Source organism: Lates calcarifer, linkage group LG11 (genome assembly GCF_001640805.2).
Source record: "Lates calcarifer isolate ASB-BC8 linkage group LG11, TLL_Latcal_v3, whole genome shotgun sequence".
NCBI lineage: Eukaryota > Metazoa > Chordata > Actinopteri > Centropomidae > Lates > Lates calcarifer.
This window is the reverse complement of record NC_066843.1, coordinates 3,139,158-3,156,431: the sequence shown is the minus strand read 5'-3', so window position 1 is coordinate 3,156,431 and position 17,274 is coordinate 3,139,158. Positions and strand designations below refer to the sequence as shown.

Below are 17,274 nucleotides of genomic sequence, written 5' to 3'. Positions count from 1 at the left end.
GTGAGTGCAGGAAAAATCTGCAACTGTGTCTTTGTAACAAACAACAGATGCAGGAGGAATTCACGATGATCAGGGAGAGGTGGGTTGTTTTGTTTTTTTTTTTCATTCTGGTCCACAAGCTTCCTGTCGTTTCCAATTTTTGTACATCTGAGCGCCGCCGTGAGCCACAGTTGTTAATCACAGTCACTGCAGGGTCTGTACCACCAGCATGTAGCAAAAATCATACTGGATTAAATGATCATTAGATACAGATTTGAATTGGTCAGGGTTTTCTCGTTAAAATATTTATCTGGCTGAGCTGGAAATGTAATTTCCTGCAGCAGTTTGCCCTGTACATCATCTCTCTGATTTGATGTGATTGCAGACTGAGTATGTTTATCCGATTGCCTTAATTGGATGTGATGCAGAGGTAAACACGTGTCCCGATTGGCCACGGTTGTATTGTCAACAAGCGTATCTTATTTGTGATTGGTACACACGGACAGGAGACGTTATAGCTGCCGGGGTCACTGTTGGCGTTGGCTCCCTCCGATCCTTCCTCAGTCCCAAAGTTCACGCTGCTCTCCTGCAGCAGCTAATGAAGTGCTGACACACTGGTTAACACGGGGAGACACAGTCTAACGAGGTCTGATTAAAGGCCTGCGAGCCGTCTTCATCTTCATCTGGTAATTAAATACATAATAAACGGCGCGTGAGACGCAGCCGTGACTGTGGTCGGAGCAGGCGGATGTAAAGATGTGTGTGTCAGCTCGCTCATGTGTGTGTTTATGCTTGCATATTTGTGTGCGTGACAGTGACACACTTGCAGCCCGTGCTGCAGTGGTTCCATGTGCATTTGTGTATCTGCTTGGTTTGTCGCTTCAGGGGCCAACAATGCTGCTGATAGTCCACAGTCTGCACCTACAGTGTTTGTTTTCTGTCTTAGCACAAGAAATACAGTTGAAACAGAAGATGTGACATTTGTTTTATTTTTGTCTTGAAATAACACTTTAATCTGATTTCATTTAGATTTAGAACTGAAGAATTTAGGTCATCGTTACTGTGGATATTTGAGTCATTGTTTCAGTCATTCAGTAATCGAAAATACCCCAAAACGCACTGGTTCTAACTTCTAAAATTAAAAAGCTTGATTTTCTCTGTCTTATATAACTGTAAACTCAATAGCTTTGGGTTCATGGAAACCACTGAATTACCAAATGATTGATTTGCTAATTAAGCAAGTAAATAACCAGCAGATTAATCATTAATTAAACCATTAGTTGTAGCCCTCTGTTCCTGATAAAACTGAAAATCTAGGCCTGTGTTAGTGCACAGTTTGAAAACAGAGTTAAACATTCATTATTTATGTCTAGTTATTGCCTGATTTCAGTGCCTGTATTTAAGACGTATCAGTCAGTTTGGGAGCGATAGCCACATCCAAATATGTATTTCAAATTCAGATGTTATATTATCTGTACTCTCATGAAATCAAATCAAAATGCTCCACTGCTTTAAACAATCAGCACCGTGTTGATTAAAATTTGCAGGAAATATGCGACTGATGAACAAATACGCTCTCATGCTGATGACACTGATGGTTGAAGCCTCACTGAGAGTCTGAGATGACGGCTTCATTTTACTTGTGTTGTCTGACCAACAGTCCAAAACCTGAAGTCTCCAATTAGTTTCCTGTTCATCAGCTAATCGGTTAATCAGCCAGGCTCTCAGCTTCATTCTCACGCACTAACAGCTCTGTGTATGTGGCCCAGAGTGACTGTAGAATAAAGACTCCTGTGTTAAGGATTATTAATGAGCTCAGCTTTAGCCAGACTCTGTCTCACCGGCTTTACATCTGTGCTTACATTTAACATCGCTGATAGTGCAGCCATAATACAGCTGCAGGGACGAAGCGCAAACACACACACACATACACACACATTATTTTGGGTTCTCCTTGATCCGGAGACACAGAACCACCCACGCCTTTATGTGTGTGCAAAGCCTGCACAGGTGTTTATGAGTGTGGGTTGATCCTGTCTGAGTCGTGTCAGAGTATTTGTGTAACTGTGTGCGACCCCTGACTTTTCCTATGAGCGTGTCAAAGTATAAAAAGAGTTTTCTGTGTGTGTGTGTGTGTGTGTGTGTGTGTGTGTCAGCACGGAGCAGTTGGTGGTGAAGATCCTGAAAGCTTTGGACCTGCCAGCGAAGGACGCCAACGGCTTCTCCGACCCGTACGTGAAGATCTACCTACTGCCAGACAGGAAGAAGAAATTCCAGACCAAGGTGCCTCACGCTCCCGAAACACTCACCTGAATCTGATCTCTCTGGAAACAAATAAACAAACAACAAACAACACACCCTCACTACACTCTACATTAACTTGCTTTAACCATCCCGCTCTGACTTGCTGTTTCCCTGCTGCTCTGATGACCCGGCCTCCTCATGGTGAATCATTACAGTTTCACTAATGTAATCTAATCTAATCTGGGGCATAATTTATTCAAGATAATGTGCTTCAGACTATTACAGGGCACCGCTGCTCAGCTCCTGTGTGTTATTCTGGTGTTTGAGGACAGGCGAGTCAATATTTGAGTACATTTCAGGACGTTCTGTACCAGGAAATGTACCCTTAGCCCTAAAAAAGAAAAAAAATCCTCCTCTCTTCTAATTTATTCTCTGCGGAGAAACTCGAGACTTATGAGCTCAGTGGCTTCACAAATGTGGGTTGTAGTATATCCATAAATATCACCAGTAGTTTTGTACAGTGTTGGAATAAAAGAGGGAGAAATTCTGAAGATGAAACGGGTCAGAATTGACTGCGAGAGCCAGGAAAGTGTGAAAAAGTACACTTTCAGAGTGAGAATGAAGCTGTACCAGTTTGAAATTTCTCCCTTTTGGTTTCCCCCTTTGTGTGACTGTCTCCTGTATATCACAAAAGCCCCTTCAGCCATTGAAAAGCATGAATGCTCCTCTCATTTGCATAATGCAGCTCCTCTTTTATTTAGAGTGAAGATGATTGTTTAATTTCAATCACATCCTCATTAACATGGAATTTTTACACCACTCTTTTTTTTTTTTTTTTTTGCCACGCTTTTATCCCTCCAACTAATTTCAAAAGAGAAACAGACATCACCTACAAGTCGACGTTAGAGCTTTGTGTTTCTGGTTTCTAAAGGCGAAGCATCTCCACCAGCTGCTGTTTAATCCAAAGCTAACAAGTAATCATCAAGTGCTAATAAGCCAGAGTGACAGACCCACTCATGCAGTGACAAAAGTTGGATCTGGAAAATGGAGTGTGTGTCACATTTTAATTATCACAGGCTTTATTGCATGACAGCATTTATATCAAATGGTTTCAAAGCAACTAAGTCGCACCAGTAAATCAACAAATAGTAGAAAAAAAATTGTGTTGAATGAGATTGAGGACAAATTTACAAATGTTGTCCGCAAAATATGATGAGTGGGAAATTACAGCAGCTCTCCTTGCATCAGGCTGTTTCCCCGGATTTAAAATGATCTGTTTTATTTGGCTTGTTATGGAGGACGCAGATGGAAAAGGCAGAAAACGCAACATTGAGCTACATTTATTTGGAATAAATAGAGTTACGAGTAGGAAATGTGTTGTAAACATGATAAAAAAGAGAGAACTTTTTTACCTTGGACATGTCCGGGAACAAAATATTGAGTTTTAAATGTAGTTTTTGGTCTTTATTCAATTTGAAAAGGTTTGATTTGATCTTTCATCCCACAAGAAACAGTGAAATGCACTTTTCTCCCTCTGGCTGAGGAACAGGGTCAGCCAGTGTGGTAGAGGTTAATTATGTTGCCCCAGGACATTCCAGCTTGTACAGCCACACTATGTCTTGATGTTTTATTTCTAAAGGAATGTAAATCAGTCCATTTAAAATACTGATTCATGACATTTTATATGTAGTAATGTCTGTTTTTTTGCTTTCGGTGCAGTGTGATTCATCCTACAGGCAGTGAATCAAAGCTTTTATATTCACAACAAGTCGATTTTAGCTTCTCTGTGAAGGAAAAAAAAACATGTAGTTCACAGGAAGCGATGCCTTTTATGTTTCCAATTTGTTTTGTATAAAACAGAAGAAGAGCTGGGCAGTTTGCAGAAAAAAACAACACCAAGCTCAAATACAGTGATAAAGATTCAGCACAAGAAACACAACATTTTGACCAAGTATAGCTCCATTCTGTCGCGCACAGATAAGCTGTTTATATAAATGAGACTTTAGCATTGATAGTTGCGTTAGAGTCACAGATAAAAGCTACAAACTCTGCAGCTCGTTTGACGGCAGTTTCTGTGTTTGTGAAGACATGTCCAGAATCCACGACGACTCCTCAGGTTCTGCAGGAGGGAAAAAAACATCCTGTTTGTTTTTGTCGGAGACGCACATGAAATGGGTCTGAAATCTACTTTAGTGTGCAGAGGACGGAACATTTTTCATACCAGCAAAAATACAGGAGTCTTTGAGGATTCAGGACGCGTCTTCAAAATAGCATTAAGTCTTGTTTTTATTTAATCTGGCTTGAATTTATCTTTGAGGGAAACGCGGCTCATATCTGTCAAGGGATCAATGCAGAAGTCTCAAATGTAAAAATGATGGTTACATGAGAGGAACAAACCAGGCTTAGGCCATAAAACAAGTGTGGTAAGGCTTCAGATTACAGCACACAAATCACTGAGTGATTATTCTGAATATAAAGGGTATCAATAAAATACTTACTGGGTACCAATAGGGAGGCAAATATAAGTACAGGGGGAGAAGATGAGAGGTTTGGGAATAAGAGGGAAGAGTCAAATGAATTCTCTGAGTATTTTTTAATCAAACAGTCAAAGTTTAGTGGATAACATACACTGTAATGAGACTGTGGTGAGATATCCATATATTCAACAAGTGAAATATTAATGTTCTTTAACTTTTTTTGAACCACATGCATGTATGAGTGTTTCCAGTCATTACTTTTTAGAGCTAATACTCCACAGTGAAGAGAGAGAGAGTGCTCAGACTTATTACAGTGTGTGTAGGCTGTAAAATAAAGCAGTGTCTTATTAACTCCCTTTTCACTGCCCTCATACCCACTACTAGATACCCACTAAGTGTTACACTGGTGCCCCACATGCACAACGTATTCACACTGTAATTTGCAGGCTGGAATGTGAAGAGTCTGTCTCTGTCTCTCAGGTTCACAGAAAGACCTTAAACCCAGTGTTCAACGAGACGTTTCAGTTCGGCGTGCCGCTGAATGAGTTACATTCCAGGAAGCTGCATTTCTCCGTGTACGACTTCGACCGCTTCTCCAGACACGACCTGATCGGCCAGGTCGTGGTGGACAACCTGCTGGACTTCAGCGAGGGCAGCGGGGACAAGCCCGTCTGGAGGGACATCGTGGAGGGCACCGCGGTGAGGACGGCCTCTCTCTTCACCGCAGAAACAACCCAAAATAATCTCATCCATTTGCAGGAGATGACCACTTTAGATTAGATCAGATGAAATTTGAATGAGCCTCGTGGCGATATCAGGCAGTTGCAGCTGCAAATTACTGAGCCAGAGCTGCGAGAAATAGATAAAAGCAGGAGCGGAGCATATCAAACACGACACAGGTGACAGTTTGACATCGAGATTTCAAATACATGTACATATACACAGAACTCTGCTCGTATGATCAGATAGAGTCAATGTACAGATGGAAACTCCAGGTAAACAGCGTGCAGGTTTTGCTTTGTCGCTCAGTCTGTTCACCTCCTCGTTCTATTATAAGAAACTAAACACTTTATATTAAAATTTAAAACACTGAAATATTTAACTTTGATCCTACTCTGAAGCCATCTGTGTTTTGAATTCTTCTTTTTTCCTTTTCCTCTTTTTGCAGTTTCCAGAAAGCTGTTTTAATTTAAAAATAGGATTTTAGAGGTTTTTTTTTTTAGGTTTAGGAGGTGAAAGTATGAGTAATAGCTCCATATTTAAAAAGCTGTATTCAGATTTCTCAAATTCACCTGATAAAATTTCAGGTTGGTGAAATTCAGACACCAGAATTCAAAATTCAACAGCTGTTCTCATTTTTTGAAATGCAAAGCTTGAGATGACCTTCTGGAAATTTCAGAGATGGGAATTCAAACCACATAAATTCAAACTTTCCAGTGCAGCGCTGTTCAAAGTTTCAGGATTAAGTATTGGTTAAATTTCTCCAGTTAGGTTTTCAGTTTCTTTCCTCATCAAGATCATGGATGTAAACTCGTGTTGTGCAGAGGAGGATGCACAGAAGTCGTGCAGACTGCAGTATAGATTAATTCATTCAATTCAAAAAAACATAGATTACTGGAAAGGCACTGCTGGCCACATCCAAACTTTATATCAAGCAGTGTCCCTGCAGATTTATATGAAATATTCATAGAAGGCTATTAGCAAATTAGATAGAGCAAAGTCTTAAAAATTTTTTGGCATGGGTGTTTCATTTATTAAATAAGTTTAAAAGATCAGGCTCTCAGTGTATTTCAGTGTTTCACTCGGGGGAAGTATTGATTAGTGAGGCTCAAAGCCACTGAGGAGCCATCACGCCACAGTGTGACCTGAATACCACCGGTGTCATTACTGTGGTGCCACCGAGACCACAGGCTGCGAGAGGATCAGTAGACGGGAGTGGAGGGGGAGAGATATAAAAAGCCTTGAGAATCGTCACCTCTATTTAACACTTTCCTCCACTCGGGGACATCGACAGATTGGCATATGATTCATTTACAGTGACGGCACTTCCCCTCTGCTTAAACGCTCTGCCTGTCCACATTAGGACGCCTGCTGTCAGCCGCCGTCACTCACAGATGTAGCTCCTCTCAGGCAACAGGCAGTCATCGAAAACCAAAGGGTGTCTGTCTGTCTGTTGGTGTTTTTCCTCCGTCTGTGAGTGTGATCACAGCGGCCCTGCTGCATTTCTGATCCCTGTCTGTGTCTCTGTGTGTGTGTGTGTGTGTGTGTGGTGACCCACAGGAGAAGGCTGATCTCGGGGAGCTTAATTTCTCGCTGTGTTACCTGCCCACTGCAGGCAGGCTCACTGCTACAATCATCAAGGCCACCAACCTCAAAGCCATGGACCTGACCGGCTTCTCAGGTAATGGATTAACACACTCACACACATCGTGCTGCTGCGAGACCTCCTGTAAGCAGCCTGACTGGAAACTCATTTAAAGGAAAAATATGTCAGAAAACAGCTTTAACAGCTACTGATGATGCATGTTGCTTTCCTGACTTATTTTAGGTTTATATGCTCATTCTGATGGATAACGAGCCAAACATACAGAATAACATCTGGCATGCAGCCGTTGTAAACATGGTGCCAGTTCCCTGAGATAAAAGAGCAACTTTTATGGCATTTAGCAGCAAATAAAAAAAGATTTTCTCTACTGATAGCCTCCATAAACCAGAATGCATTGCAGCTACAGGACACAATATGTTGCATTTGTGTTGAGGAGTGCAACCCGTCTTTTACTGGAAAACTGTCATCATGCAACTGCTCCCTCCTCCTGTGAAGAAAACCAACAAGTTTGCGCCTGAAAGTTTAGCACAGACTGATTTCTCAAAACCTAATAAATCACTAACTGAAGAAGGATTAGACGAAGCACGTCAAAGGAAGGGGCAAAAACAAAGAAGTAAATGACTATAAATCTTTGCTAAATAAATCCTGGAATTAACTGAGCTTCACAAGATTGATCGTTTCTAACCATGTAAGAGAAGTGTGGAATTTATCCATGATGAATATATTACCTGAAGCTGTAAAGTTCATTTGTTGCAAAAAAAAAAAAAAAAACAACATCCAGTAAAAATTTGTTTCCTTGTGTTTTGTTGCAAACAAACGCAGCTGCAGGTGAAGTGTCTGCAGAAAACCGAGAAACACAGCAGTAGTTTCACCCGAGAGACCGAGGGCAAGAAATGCGATTGCTAATGCTAATATTGAATCAACAAAGGCATTATATACAGGTTTTATTCTTTAGTTACCCTTCACTGAAAGGCTGGATGATTGCAGCAGCAGTGCCCCCTCAGATTAAATGAGATCTCGGATGATAATGACCACACGGTGTTATTATTGCCACAGTGATCCCAGGATGATTGCAGCGCCTGAAAGATGCTTAAAAATGCAGCATAAAAACAAAGTTGTGTGTGTGTGTGTGTGTGTGTGTGTGTGTGTTTTCCCTGGCTGCTGTCACTGAGCTGCACATGCTGAATGGGTAACTGAAGTGATTCAACCTGTGCTGCTTCTCTCCCTTTGTGTTCTTAATCCAGCTTTGCCAAGGTGACTTGATTTTCATGCCTTTTATGTGTTACAGACGCGGATACCTGCGAGCATAATACTGAACAGTGTTTGCAGGAGTCCCCCCTCTTTATCTTATTCTCTCTGCTTCCTCCCCCTCTTTCTCTTTTTTCCTCCTCCCTGTCTCCTCTCACCTCCCTCCCTTTCTTCCGTTTTTCTTTTTTCTATCTCCCTTGTGTATCCCACCCTCTTCTCTCCGTCTCTCCCTCCCTGTCTTTGTTTCTCCTTCAGACCCGTACGTGAAGGCCTCTCTGATCTGTGACGGGCGGAGGCTAAAAAAGAGGAAGACCTCCATTAAAAAGAACACACTGAACCCCACGTACAACGAGGCGCTGGTGTTTGACATTCCCAATGAAAATATAGAAAGTGTATCCATCATCATTGCGGTGATGGACTATGACTGGTGAGCGAGCGGCGCTGTTGTTGCACTGCTGCATGCTCTGTAGTGTGCTGTGTGTGGAACGTGTGTTTGCTTCGTGGTCCGTCACATTTTGATGGTGTTTTCGGCTGTGTTGAACACGATGAGGGGGTTGGGGGGGGGGTGGCCTCGTGAGTCAGCCTCCTTGTGGACGTTCCCTGTTTTACATAGACCAGCACCTCATGAATAGGCATGATTTATGCTAATGGAGAGAGAAGAAGTGTAACCCTGCCAGTGTTTGTCTGTCTGCCGCTCGCAGCAACACTTGGCTGCTTGATGTGTTTGTGTATAGATGCACCACCTCCCTATTATGTAGTCTGCCCTCCATTTGGCATCTCCATAGGTGTGTGCTTTTGTATGTTTGTGCTCGTGCCTGTTCCCCCGCTGACATCAAGGTTTTGTACCGAGCTGTGTGTATTTGTGAGCTGCTATTCAATATCCTTCCTCAGCCACTGTACTCTTTTCCTAATACTCAAGGTTGATAAATGAGACTCTCAATGCCTGTTTCTTATAATCCCTCTCTCTCTCCGCTCCCCCCTCCCTTCCCGACTCTCTGCTCTGTTCCCTCCGTCTCTCTCGTCCTTGCTTCCATCCCTCATCCCTCGCCGCGTGTCAGTATTGGTCATAACGAGGTTATAGGGATGTGTCGTGTAGGCAGCGACGCTGACGGTCCGGGGAGAGAGCACTGGGCAGCCATGCTGGCCAACCCTCGCAAACCAATAGAGCACTGGCATCAGCTTGTGGAGGTAATGACCATGTTATCATGTGTGTTCATGTGTGTGCGAGCGTGACTGTGTGTGTGCATTCATGTGTCACGAGTATGACCTCATACCACATATGTTATGTTATGCTGCATTCTTCTATCAGTGCTGCTGGGCATAATAACCAAAACCACTTTATCAGATAATGATTATTATTATTATTAGAGGCAGCAGCAGTAGTGAGTCGTAGTGACAGTAGAATAGAATGGTAGAGTATTATTTTATTCTCAGCATTATGTTTAACTGCAAATAAGTAACACCTAAATTTAAAAATATAAGTGTGGTGTCATCATTATTAGGTGCAAAATGCATTTAATGATCATATTAAACATACACAATATGAACAATAGGCTGTTACGTGGAACAAATTTTAATTACTCTACATGCTGTTGGGTAATTAATCTATAACAATGCATCATATTTTAAAAGCTGATTATGTGTTTATGTGAGTAAAACCTTAATCTGCAAAGTGACTGCTATGTATAGCTCTTAGTGGAGAAACCAGTGCAGTATTTCGCTTTAAAATATTATTATATATTGAAAAATTGTACTTTTAAAGAAATACTTTACATTTTGGGAAACTATTTGGCTGTTTCTTGCCGAGAGATAGATGCACTTACGAGCGAGCTTTAGAGGTAGATTTTATTACACTACGACGGATTATTTTTCCTGTTTCCTGTCTTTAAGCTAAGCTAATTAGCTGTCATATTACATAATAAGAGTACGAAATGTGCGCAAAATGTACATTTTGCTATCGATACATAGCTAACGTTAGCATTAACAGCTGCTTACTTACCAGTCTAGAAGAAATGTTAGCGTGCTAACCAGCTAGCCCCGTCCTGTCCTGCCACTGTAACCAACCAACATGAGAGGATGAGGAAGTAGCGTTTAGCGAGTGGCTACAGCAGAAACTTACGTACAGCACCTTTAACTCTCGGTGACAGAGTGTGAAGTTTATTTCCAAGATGCTGAACTGTCCTTTAAGTACAGGAGTTGAGTAAACGCACATACTTTTCACCACTAAGTATGGCAGTAATAGTGTGGTAAAAGAAAAATGTATCGCATTAAATTTTTCATTTATTTCAACTGAATGCATAAAAAGTATTGACTTTAATAAAAATCCGTCTTTTTTTCTCCCTGCAGGAAAAAGCAATCGGTACATTTGTGTCAAAGAGTGCTACAGCATCCTCCCCTAAACCTCACATCGTGGTGGACAGTCCTCACTCCGATTAAAACTGTGAGCCTCTCCTGATTCTTGTTCTTACAGCATGATTTTACACGTACGATTAGTGTGTTGTAATTCCACAAACACTCCAGTAGCTCCTTGATTTCTGTCTGTAAAAAAAAAAAAAGAGACGCTTTATACTGGAATCTTAAAGTATAGTCGGCTACACACCCATGCACTGAGCAGCAGATGCTCTCTAGTCAGATTTATACAAGAAAACTGGTCGAGCCTTTTAAAGCATGACCTGACTGTGAGTGTGTGATAAAGTGGAGGCTGTGGAGCTGTCAGATGTTAGCGGCTCTAAGGCAGAAGCATCTGTATAATCTAGATGTTATGGGTTATGTAATGCATCCCCCTTCCTCCCCCCAACTTACAGTACTGCATACTGTTTATATATTCTCCCCCCTCTCCTCCCCCCTTCCTCCTGTCTCTCTCTTGCTTAATCTGCCTCTTCTCCCTTATTCCCTCTGTCCTCAGGTCGTTATCATCTCTCCAGCTCCAGACTTTCCTTTCTTTCCTCTCATCTGTGAATAATTCTCTCCATCAAAGAAAGAGAGACGCAGAGACACTGCTAGTGTCCAACTGCTAGTGCTGTTTTGCTCCTGCTAATGAATCCTCCAACTCCTGTGCTGTCTTTACCGAGACGAAGAAAAAAAAAAACATCTACCACAAGCTACACTTTGAGCATCAGACCACACATTTCCAAACACATGCAGACATTAAACGGTACAGTAGGGCTGACATCAGGTGTAAATTTGGGGTCTAGCAGCACAGGAACTCACACACATAACTCACACACACACACACATATACACACAAATAGCCTACACACAGAGTTTGTAGTATGTGCGTAGTTCATGTGTGCTTCAGATTAGTGTAGTATTTCATCTAGGAGGAGTGTGATGTGACAAACTTTTCTCTCTTCAAAACAAAAAAAAAAAGAAAAAGAAAAAAGAAAGCCATCACAGAATGGTCATTTCAACCAGGACCAAAGGTTCATGCCCTTGTACAGACTATAAAAGAAGAAAATCACTATGTCGATATTTTTCTTTGCAACATTGGTGTACAGTATATGCCGTACTGTATAGGAAAACATCTCATGTAGTACTTAGCAGGACGAAACATCCATGGTGGATTCTCCCGACCATTTTGGACGCCTTCTCCAGGCTCCCTACCCTCTGGTTTTTTCGGACTTATCTCGCTTATTTTCCCCAGAGGAAAGACGACGAAGCGTCCAGTGGTCTTTATTGATGTCAGAGGAGTGAAAAAATGAGGACGGACTCATTGGTCTAAGCATGTTACGCAACCTTGAAATGTGTCCCTCTTCCTCATGCTTTTTGTCACGGTCCTCATGGTGCTCATCGGTGTCGGCTTTTATTTTTTGAATGATTTTCCTCTGTCTTTTTGTGTCATTCATTATAAATATAACCACCAGGAAAGGAGTTTATTCATGCCATTTTTTACAGTCCACTGGGGATGAGATGGTACAAGCTTCTGAGAGACATGGACTATTCGATCGTCCCCGGCTTTCCGGCCAAAGTGGCAGACTTTTCCTAATGTAGGACTACACGGGTCAGACGAGACCTGCGTTTAGGATCGGACCAGCATCTGTTTGGAGTGCACTCACTGGATGATGCATCCCGCAGGGAAGGAAATCACCACTCTTTTATTTTTCTATCATTCCCGGACTTTTTTTGGTTTTCCTCTCTCAAGACGTCATCGTCCAGCTTCAGCTGCGAAAATTGTGACCTTCACGTCCACATCATGTCCCTGACAAGACTTTAGGAGGACACACACGTCCGTGTTGCTTTTATTAGTGTGTGTTTCCGTGTTTGTGGGCGTGTTTGTTTTGTATTCGTGCGCGTCCGTGTGTGTGTGTATGCCTGTGTGTGTCACTGTGACCTTGTGCGTGACACGTTTCTGTGCTCACCGCCTCCCTCCTCCTCGTCCTCTTTTCTGTCTTCGCCTTCCTCCTCACCCTCACTCCCCCCCGAAATCCCCCCCCTGCTCGTCTCAGAGCCAAACGTGTCTTCTGTCCTGTGTCTTTACAAGGAGCCATTTTGTGTGTGCGTGGGTGTGTGTGTGAGAGAGAGAGAGTGTGTGTGTGTGTGTGTACTATACGTGCCTCATTGCACTAGGTGGGGAAACACTGTTTTTCATAGACATTAGTTTGTATTGTCTATGTCGTCTCTGAAATCAGCTGCCAGTCATTCAGCCCCCCTCTCCTCTCTGACCCTTTGCCTGATGTAAGTAACTGTGTTGATCGTGTACTTCTTTCAGTAATTTGTGTACTGTATGTCCGAGGGAAGAAAAAAACAGATGGCACAGTGATTGAAAATTAAATTGTTGGGTGTGTTTTGATTAAATTTATGAGAAGGAAGGAAAAAAAACAAAAACAAACCGAGGCTCATTTGTTACGGCCTACAGATCATGACAAATTTAGATCCCCTTAAAGCAAGACAACAGGGAGGAGGTGTTGTGAGAAAATAAGCGCCTGGATTTTCTGCACTTCCTGTGTAAACCGATACAGATTTATAAAGCCATGTCTGTCACCGCTACTACAACTACTACTGTAACCTCAGCAAAAACAACAGTACAACACCTCACTACAGCTACTTGTATTGCTATCGTTGCCATTTCCCCTCTCATCCTCTCTCTCTCTCTCTCACACACACACACACACACACACACACCCTTTCTTTCATAAAGGTGGTGGGTGGTGTTTGTGTGCTTGTTTCAGGGGAGGGATCCGGTTTATTTCTCTTTACCTTTGGACTTACCATGGAAGCGTCAGGGGAGGCTTCACCGGTGTGCTCGGTCGGATGCTCGGGGAGGTGATGCGTACCTGCAAGTACCCGGTGAGGTCTGTCAGCTGGGGGATTATTGATCAGCTGGTATAAGTGGATATGGTATTGATCCATTGGTCTCGAAGCCCCATAATTCTCTGTTCTTTCCCAGCCTCCCTCTTCCTCTCTCTTCTCTCTCTCTCTCTGCTTGTGTCTTACCCTATTTAGCCCTTGTGTTACTGCCTGGTGATAGATTACCAAACTCATAGTGGAGCCAGCACATTCCCTCATTCTCTTCTCCCCTCTGTCTGCCTCCCTTCCTTCCCCATCCCCACATCCCTCCAACCCTTCTCCCCTTTTCTGTTTCTGTCTGATTACTGTCTGATTACTCATTCTCTCCTCCAGCAATCCTTACCTTTCCTCCCGCTCCTCTCCCCCACCCCTCACCTATCCATTTCTCGCTCTGTTCCCCCTCCGCCTCCCCACTTCCCTGCTCCCTCAGCATCCCTCCATCTTGCCCTCTTTCTTTCATTCTTTTTGTGTACCACCCCCTCCTCTCTCCCCTCTATTCTCTTTCTCTCGCTGTCTTCTCGTGTTAGTGCAGTTCTGAATGGTCATGGGGAAACATGTTTGCATGCTTATATTAACATGAATGATGTCAACTTGATGCAATGAAAAATTATATAAGTGATGCTTTAAGCAAAATCTGACAATGAACTTGATACTAATACTACTAATGACGACTAAATGGAGACCTAGCAGTTGTTTATCTCTGTGGTCAAAAACAACAATGATGAAATAACGTTGTTTATGCTGTATTTATCTTTCTCGAATTGGTATTCTTTTTGATTTTCAGTTGTTTTTTTATATATAATTTATTCAAGAGGTTTACTTTTTTATTGGTTAACGCTGAGAATTGGAGCGGTGGGGTTCAGTCAGGGCGATTGTTTCAGTCAGGACAGCTGTGTCAGGTCGCAGAGCGTCGGCGAATGTGTAAGTTAACAGTGTGACTGAAGCAACGATAATGGAAATAAAGGATATGTATCATCCAGCCTTGTGTTTCTCACTTCTTTTTAATCCACCGGGTCGGGAAGGCAGTAAAGGTGGTGGAGCTACACTGTCACCTACGCCAGGCGGTGTGCTATATATAAAATGCAAAGCCCTGAGCATTTCAGATGTACATAGTCTATATTTGACGCAGGCATGGAGGGTTGGACACTCTACCTGGACAGAAGCAGCCTGAACTTTTTTTTATCACCAAGCTCTCTGACTTTCTGCTGTGCATTAAAGTCGGGTGTAATTATTCAGCCACTTTGTCATGAATTCTTTATTGTGGCCGCCTTTTTGCCCAAACGCAAAATGGAGCACGGCTGCCTGCCCTGTGTGCTTTCCTCCATCTGTCCACCACCACCACCACCACACTCGCCTCTGTTTCATCTCCCTTTATTTTTAAAACACTCATATTATTTGTCATGTGGTTATTATCTCCCGTTAAGGCGAAGATGCCCACCAGTAGCAATCTGCAACCCCAGCGCTTCAGCAGAAAGCAGAGAGAGAGAGAGAGAAGAGGAGGAGGAAGACCAAGCTCAGATGTGCAGGGGAATGACAGAGAAGGAGGAGTGGGAGAGGATTAAACAAATGAAGGAGGATAAGGAACGGGAGAATGCCAGTGAGGAGGAGGAGGAGGAGGAGGAGGAGGAGGACGCAAATGGGAAAACCTGGAGAGGAGATAGCTGTGTGCAGGATGTGTGTAGAAGTGGAGGAGGATAGCTCTGTATATAGGCACACTCATCATGGGGCACCTGCAGCATACTGACGGTGTTAACGGTTCAAGAACAGGGGAACACACACACACACACACACACACGTATGTTGCGATCACGCGCACATACACACGTGACAACGCACCAGTTAGCACAGCTTTAATGCTGTAGACTGTTGAGAAAGAAAAAGTGGGAGGAGGGGCTGAAGGAGGAGGGGGGGTGCTGTCTCCATGGCAACGTTCCCACCGTGCAAAAAAAAAAAAAAAAAAAAAAAATCATTTAGTCGGAAAGACATTTCACTCAGTTCAGTGAGCTGAAAGAGGCAAAGAGGGAGGGAGGGGGAGCAAGTTAGAGACCGGGGGAGGTGTGTGCAATATAGAGCTGTTTGTATCACACTGGAGGGATTTATCTAAAGTGAGCTGACAGCGAGGCATTAGCTCTTCTTGCTAATACATCTGATTATTAACCATAATGATAATGAACTCCCCTGCATCATTAAAGATGAATGCAGTCGCTGCGGGTGATACTTTGGTGTTACAGTTTTCTTGACAGGATCATCTGCACGTGTCTGAATCTACTTTTTTACGCAACATTAAAATTCACTTCATTGCACGAGCACATCACCTGAACACACCTACACGGCAGAAACCTTTCGTGACTGGGACTCCAAAAGTTTAGTTTTCTCAGCTGGAAAGCTCTGCACAGAGAGACCGTGACCTCTTTATCAGACCTCTTATTATGCCACATACACAGTTTTTAACATTTTATTCCATCACTATAAATAATACCCAAAACCTTTCAAAATAATGAATTCAATGAATGCATGGAAGTGGAAACCTCCACCAGTAGGAGTATTAAAGTCGCTTGCCTCTGCAGGGGAACAGTGTATTAATACGGGAGCTGGGCCTCAGGATCTGACCTTCTCTGTAAATTGCTTTCAAGGAAGAACTTAATGATATTCACCTTACAAACAGAAACTTCTGTGAAACATCCTTTGACATTACATCTGTGGTACAGAGGCTTCAAATGAAGAACGCTAAAGAGGAATATATGAATGTGGAGTAAAAGAATCTTGCCATTTAAAAAATGGAGGTAAAAATCCATATTTAAGCTCTGTTCATTACTCACTGCCTGAGCTGCACAGCACCAGTGCTAGACTCAACAGAAAAAGCCCCAGAGACTGGCAGGGGTGGGTACTATCACAGCATCCCAAATGCTCTGGGTGGTTCTGGTAGCCCATTTGTGTGGATGTCAGTGTATCAGCATGCTGGCTGTGATTACCTGTTGTGAGCAGACCATCTGGCCCTCAGCATCCCAGCTGGGTACCACGGTCAAGAGACGGATTGTCTTTACCACGCCACCTGGACCTCGCAGACATGCAGCTCCGCGGCACCCACCATATTTCTCATTCATATTTTATTATGTCATTCTCTGACCAAACAAAAAACAAAATGGTTTTTTTTTTTTTTAAATAGAAGTTTTCTGAAGGCACACCCGGAGAGCAGGCTTTCTGTAATTGCTTGGCAACTGCTGCCACTATGTGTGTGTTGAAGTTCAAAGCAGTGAGAGACACAGTATATCCCTCTGAGCAGCAGAGAGCATCAGAGTTGCAAAGTAAAGGGTTTGCCTACGCAGGCACATTCACACACACACACACACACACACAAACACTCATGATCCATCCTGTCAGTTTAATTTGGCCACGTTGCTCAGTCAGAATATAAAGCTCTGCGGGGAGTTTAATGTTTGCATCCAGATCACCTCAGGCAGAAAAACCCCTCTTCAGATGAACTTTGCTTAGGTTGCCGGATGCGGCCCTGCGTATTAACGCCCAACTGGAAAAGCCAGCTCCAGCCCCGCAGCTCGTTGCCCTCCTCAGAATTTGGGTTAAATTGATATGTAGCTTTGTTTCTGTGGGAGGTTTTGGATGTGATGAGCTCTGAAGCCCCCTCCTGAGAGCTGTGCTGAGCTGACTCGCTGGCACTGCCACAGGGGAGTAGCTGCTATTGTTGGACCCACAGAA

The 17,274-nt window shown here is 43.0% G+C and overlaps 1 protein-coding gene across 2 annotated transcripts in view; it reads left to right on the top strand.

Moving 5' to 3' along the window:
- The window catches only part of syt3 (synaptotagmin III), a 33,285-nt gene extending 17,397 nt beyond the window's left edge, over positions 1-15,888 (top strand). Inside the window, exons 7-13 of one of the 2 annotated variants that reach the window (XM_051074002.1) lie at positions 2,136-2,262; positions 5,181-5,399; positions 6,981-7,101; positions 8,530-8,701; positions 9,333-9,462; positions 10,621-10,714; positions 14,985-15,888. In XM_051074002.1, coding sequence (XP_050929959.1) covers positions 2,136-2,262; positions 5,181-5,399; positions 6,981-7,101; positions 8,530-8,701; positions 9,333-9,462; positions 10,621-10,710 — 859 coding nt within the window. In that variant the 3' untranslated portion in view covers positions 10,711-10,714; positions 14,985-15,888. Of the gene's footprint in view, positions 1-2,135; positions 2,263-5,180; positions 5,400-6,980; positions 7,102-8,529; positions 8,702-9,332; positions 9,463-10,620; positions 10,715-11,179; positions 14,540-14,984 lie in introns of those variants that run through there. The other variant, XM_018672217.2, reaches the window with a different exon arrangement.
- The last annotated feature ends 1,386 nt before the right edge of the window (positions 15,889-17,274 follow it).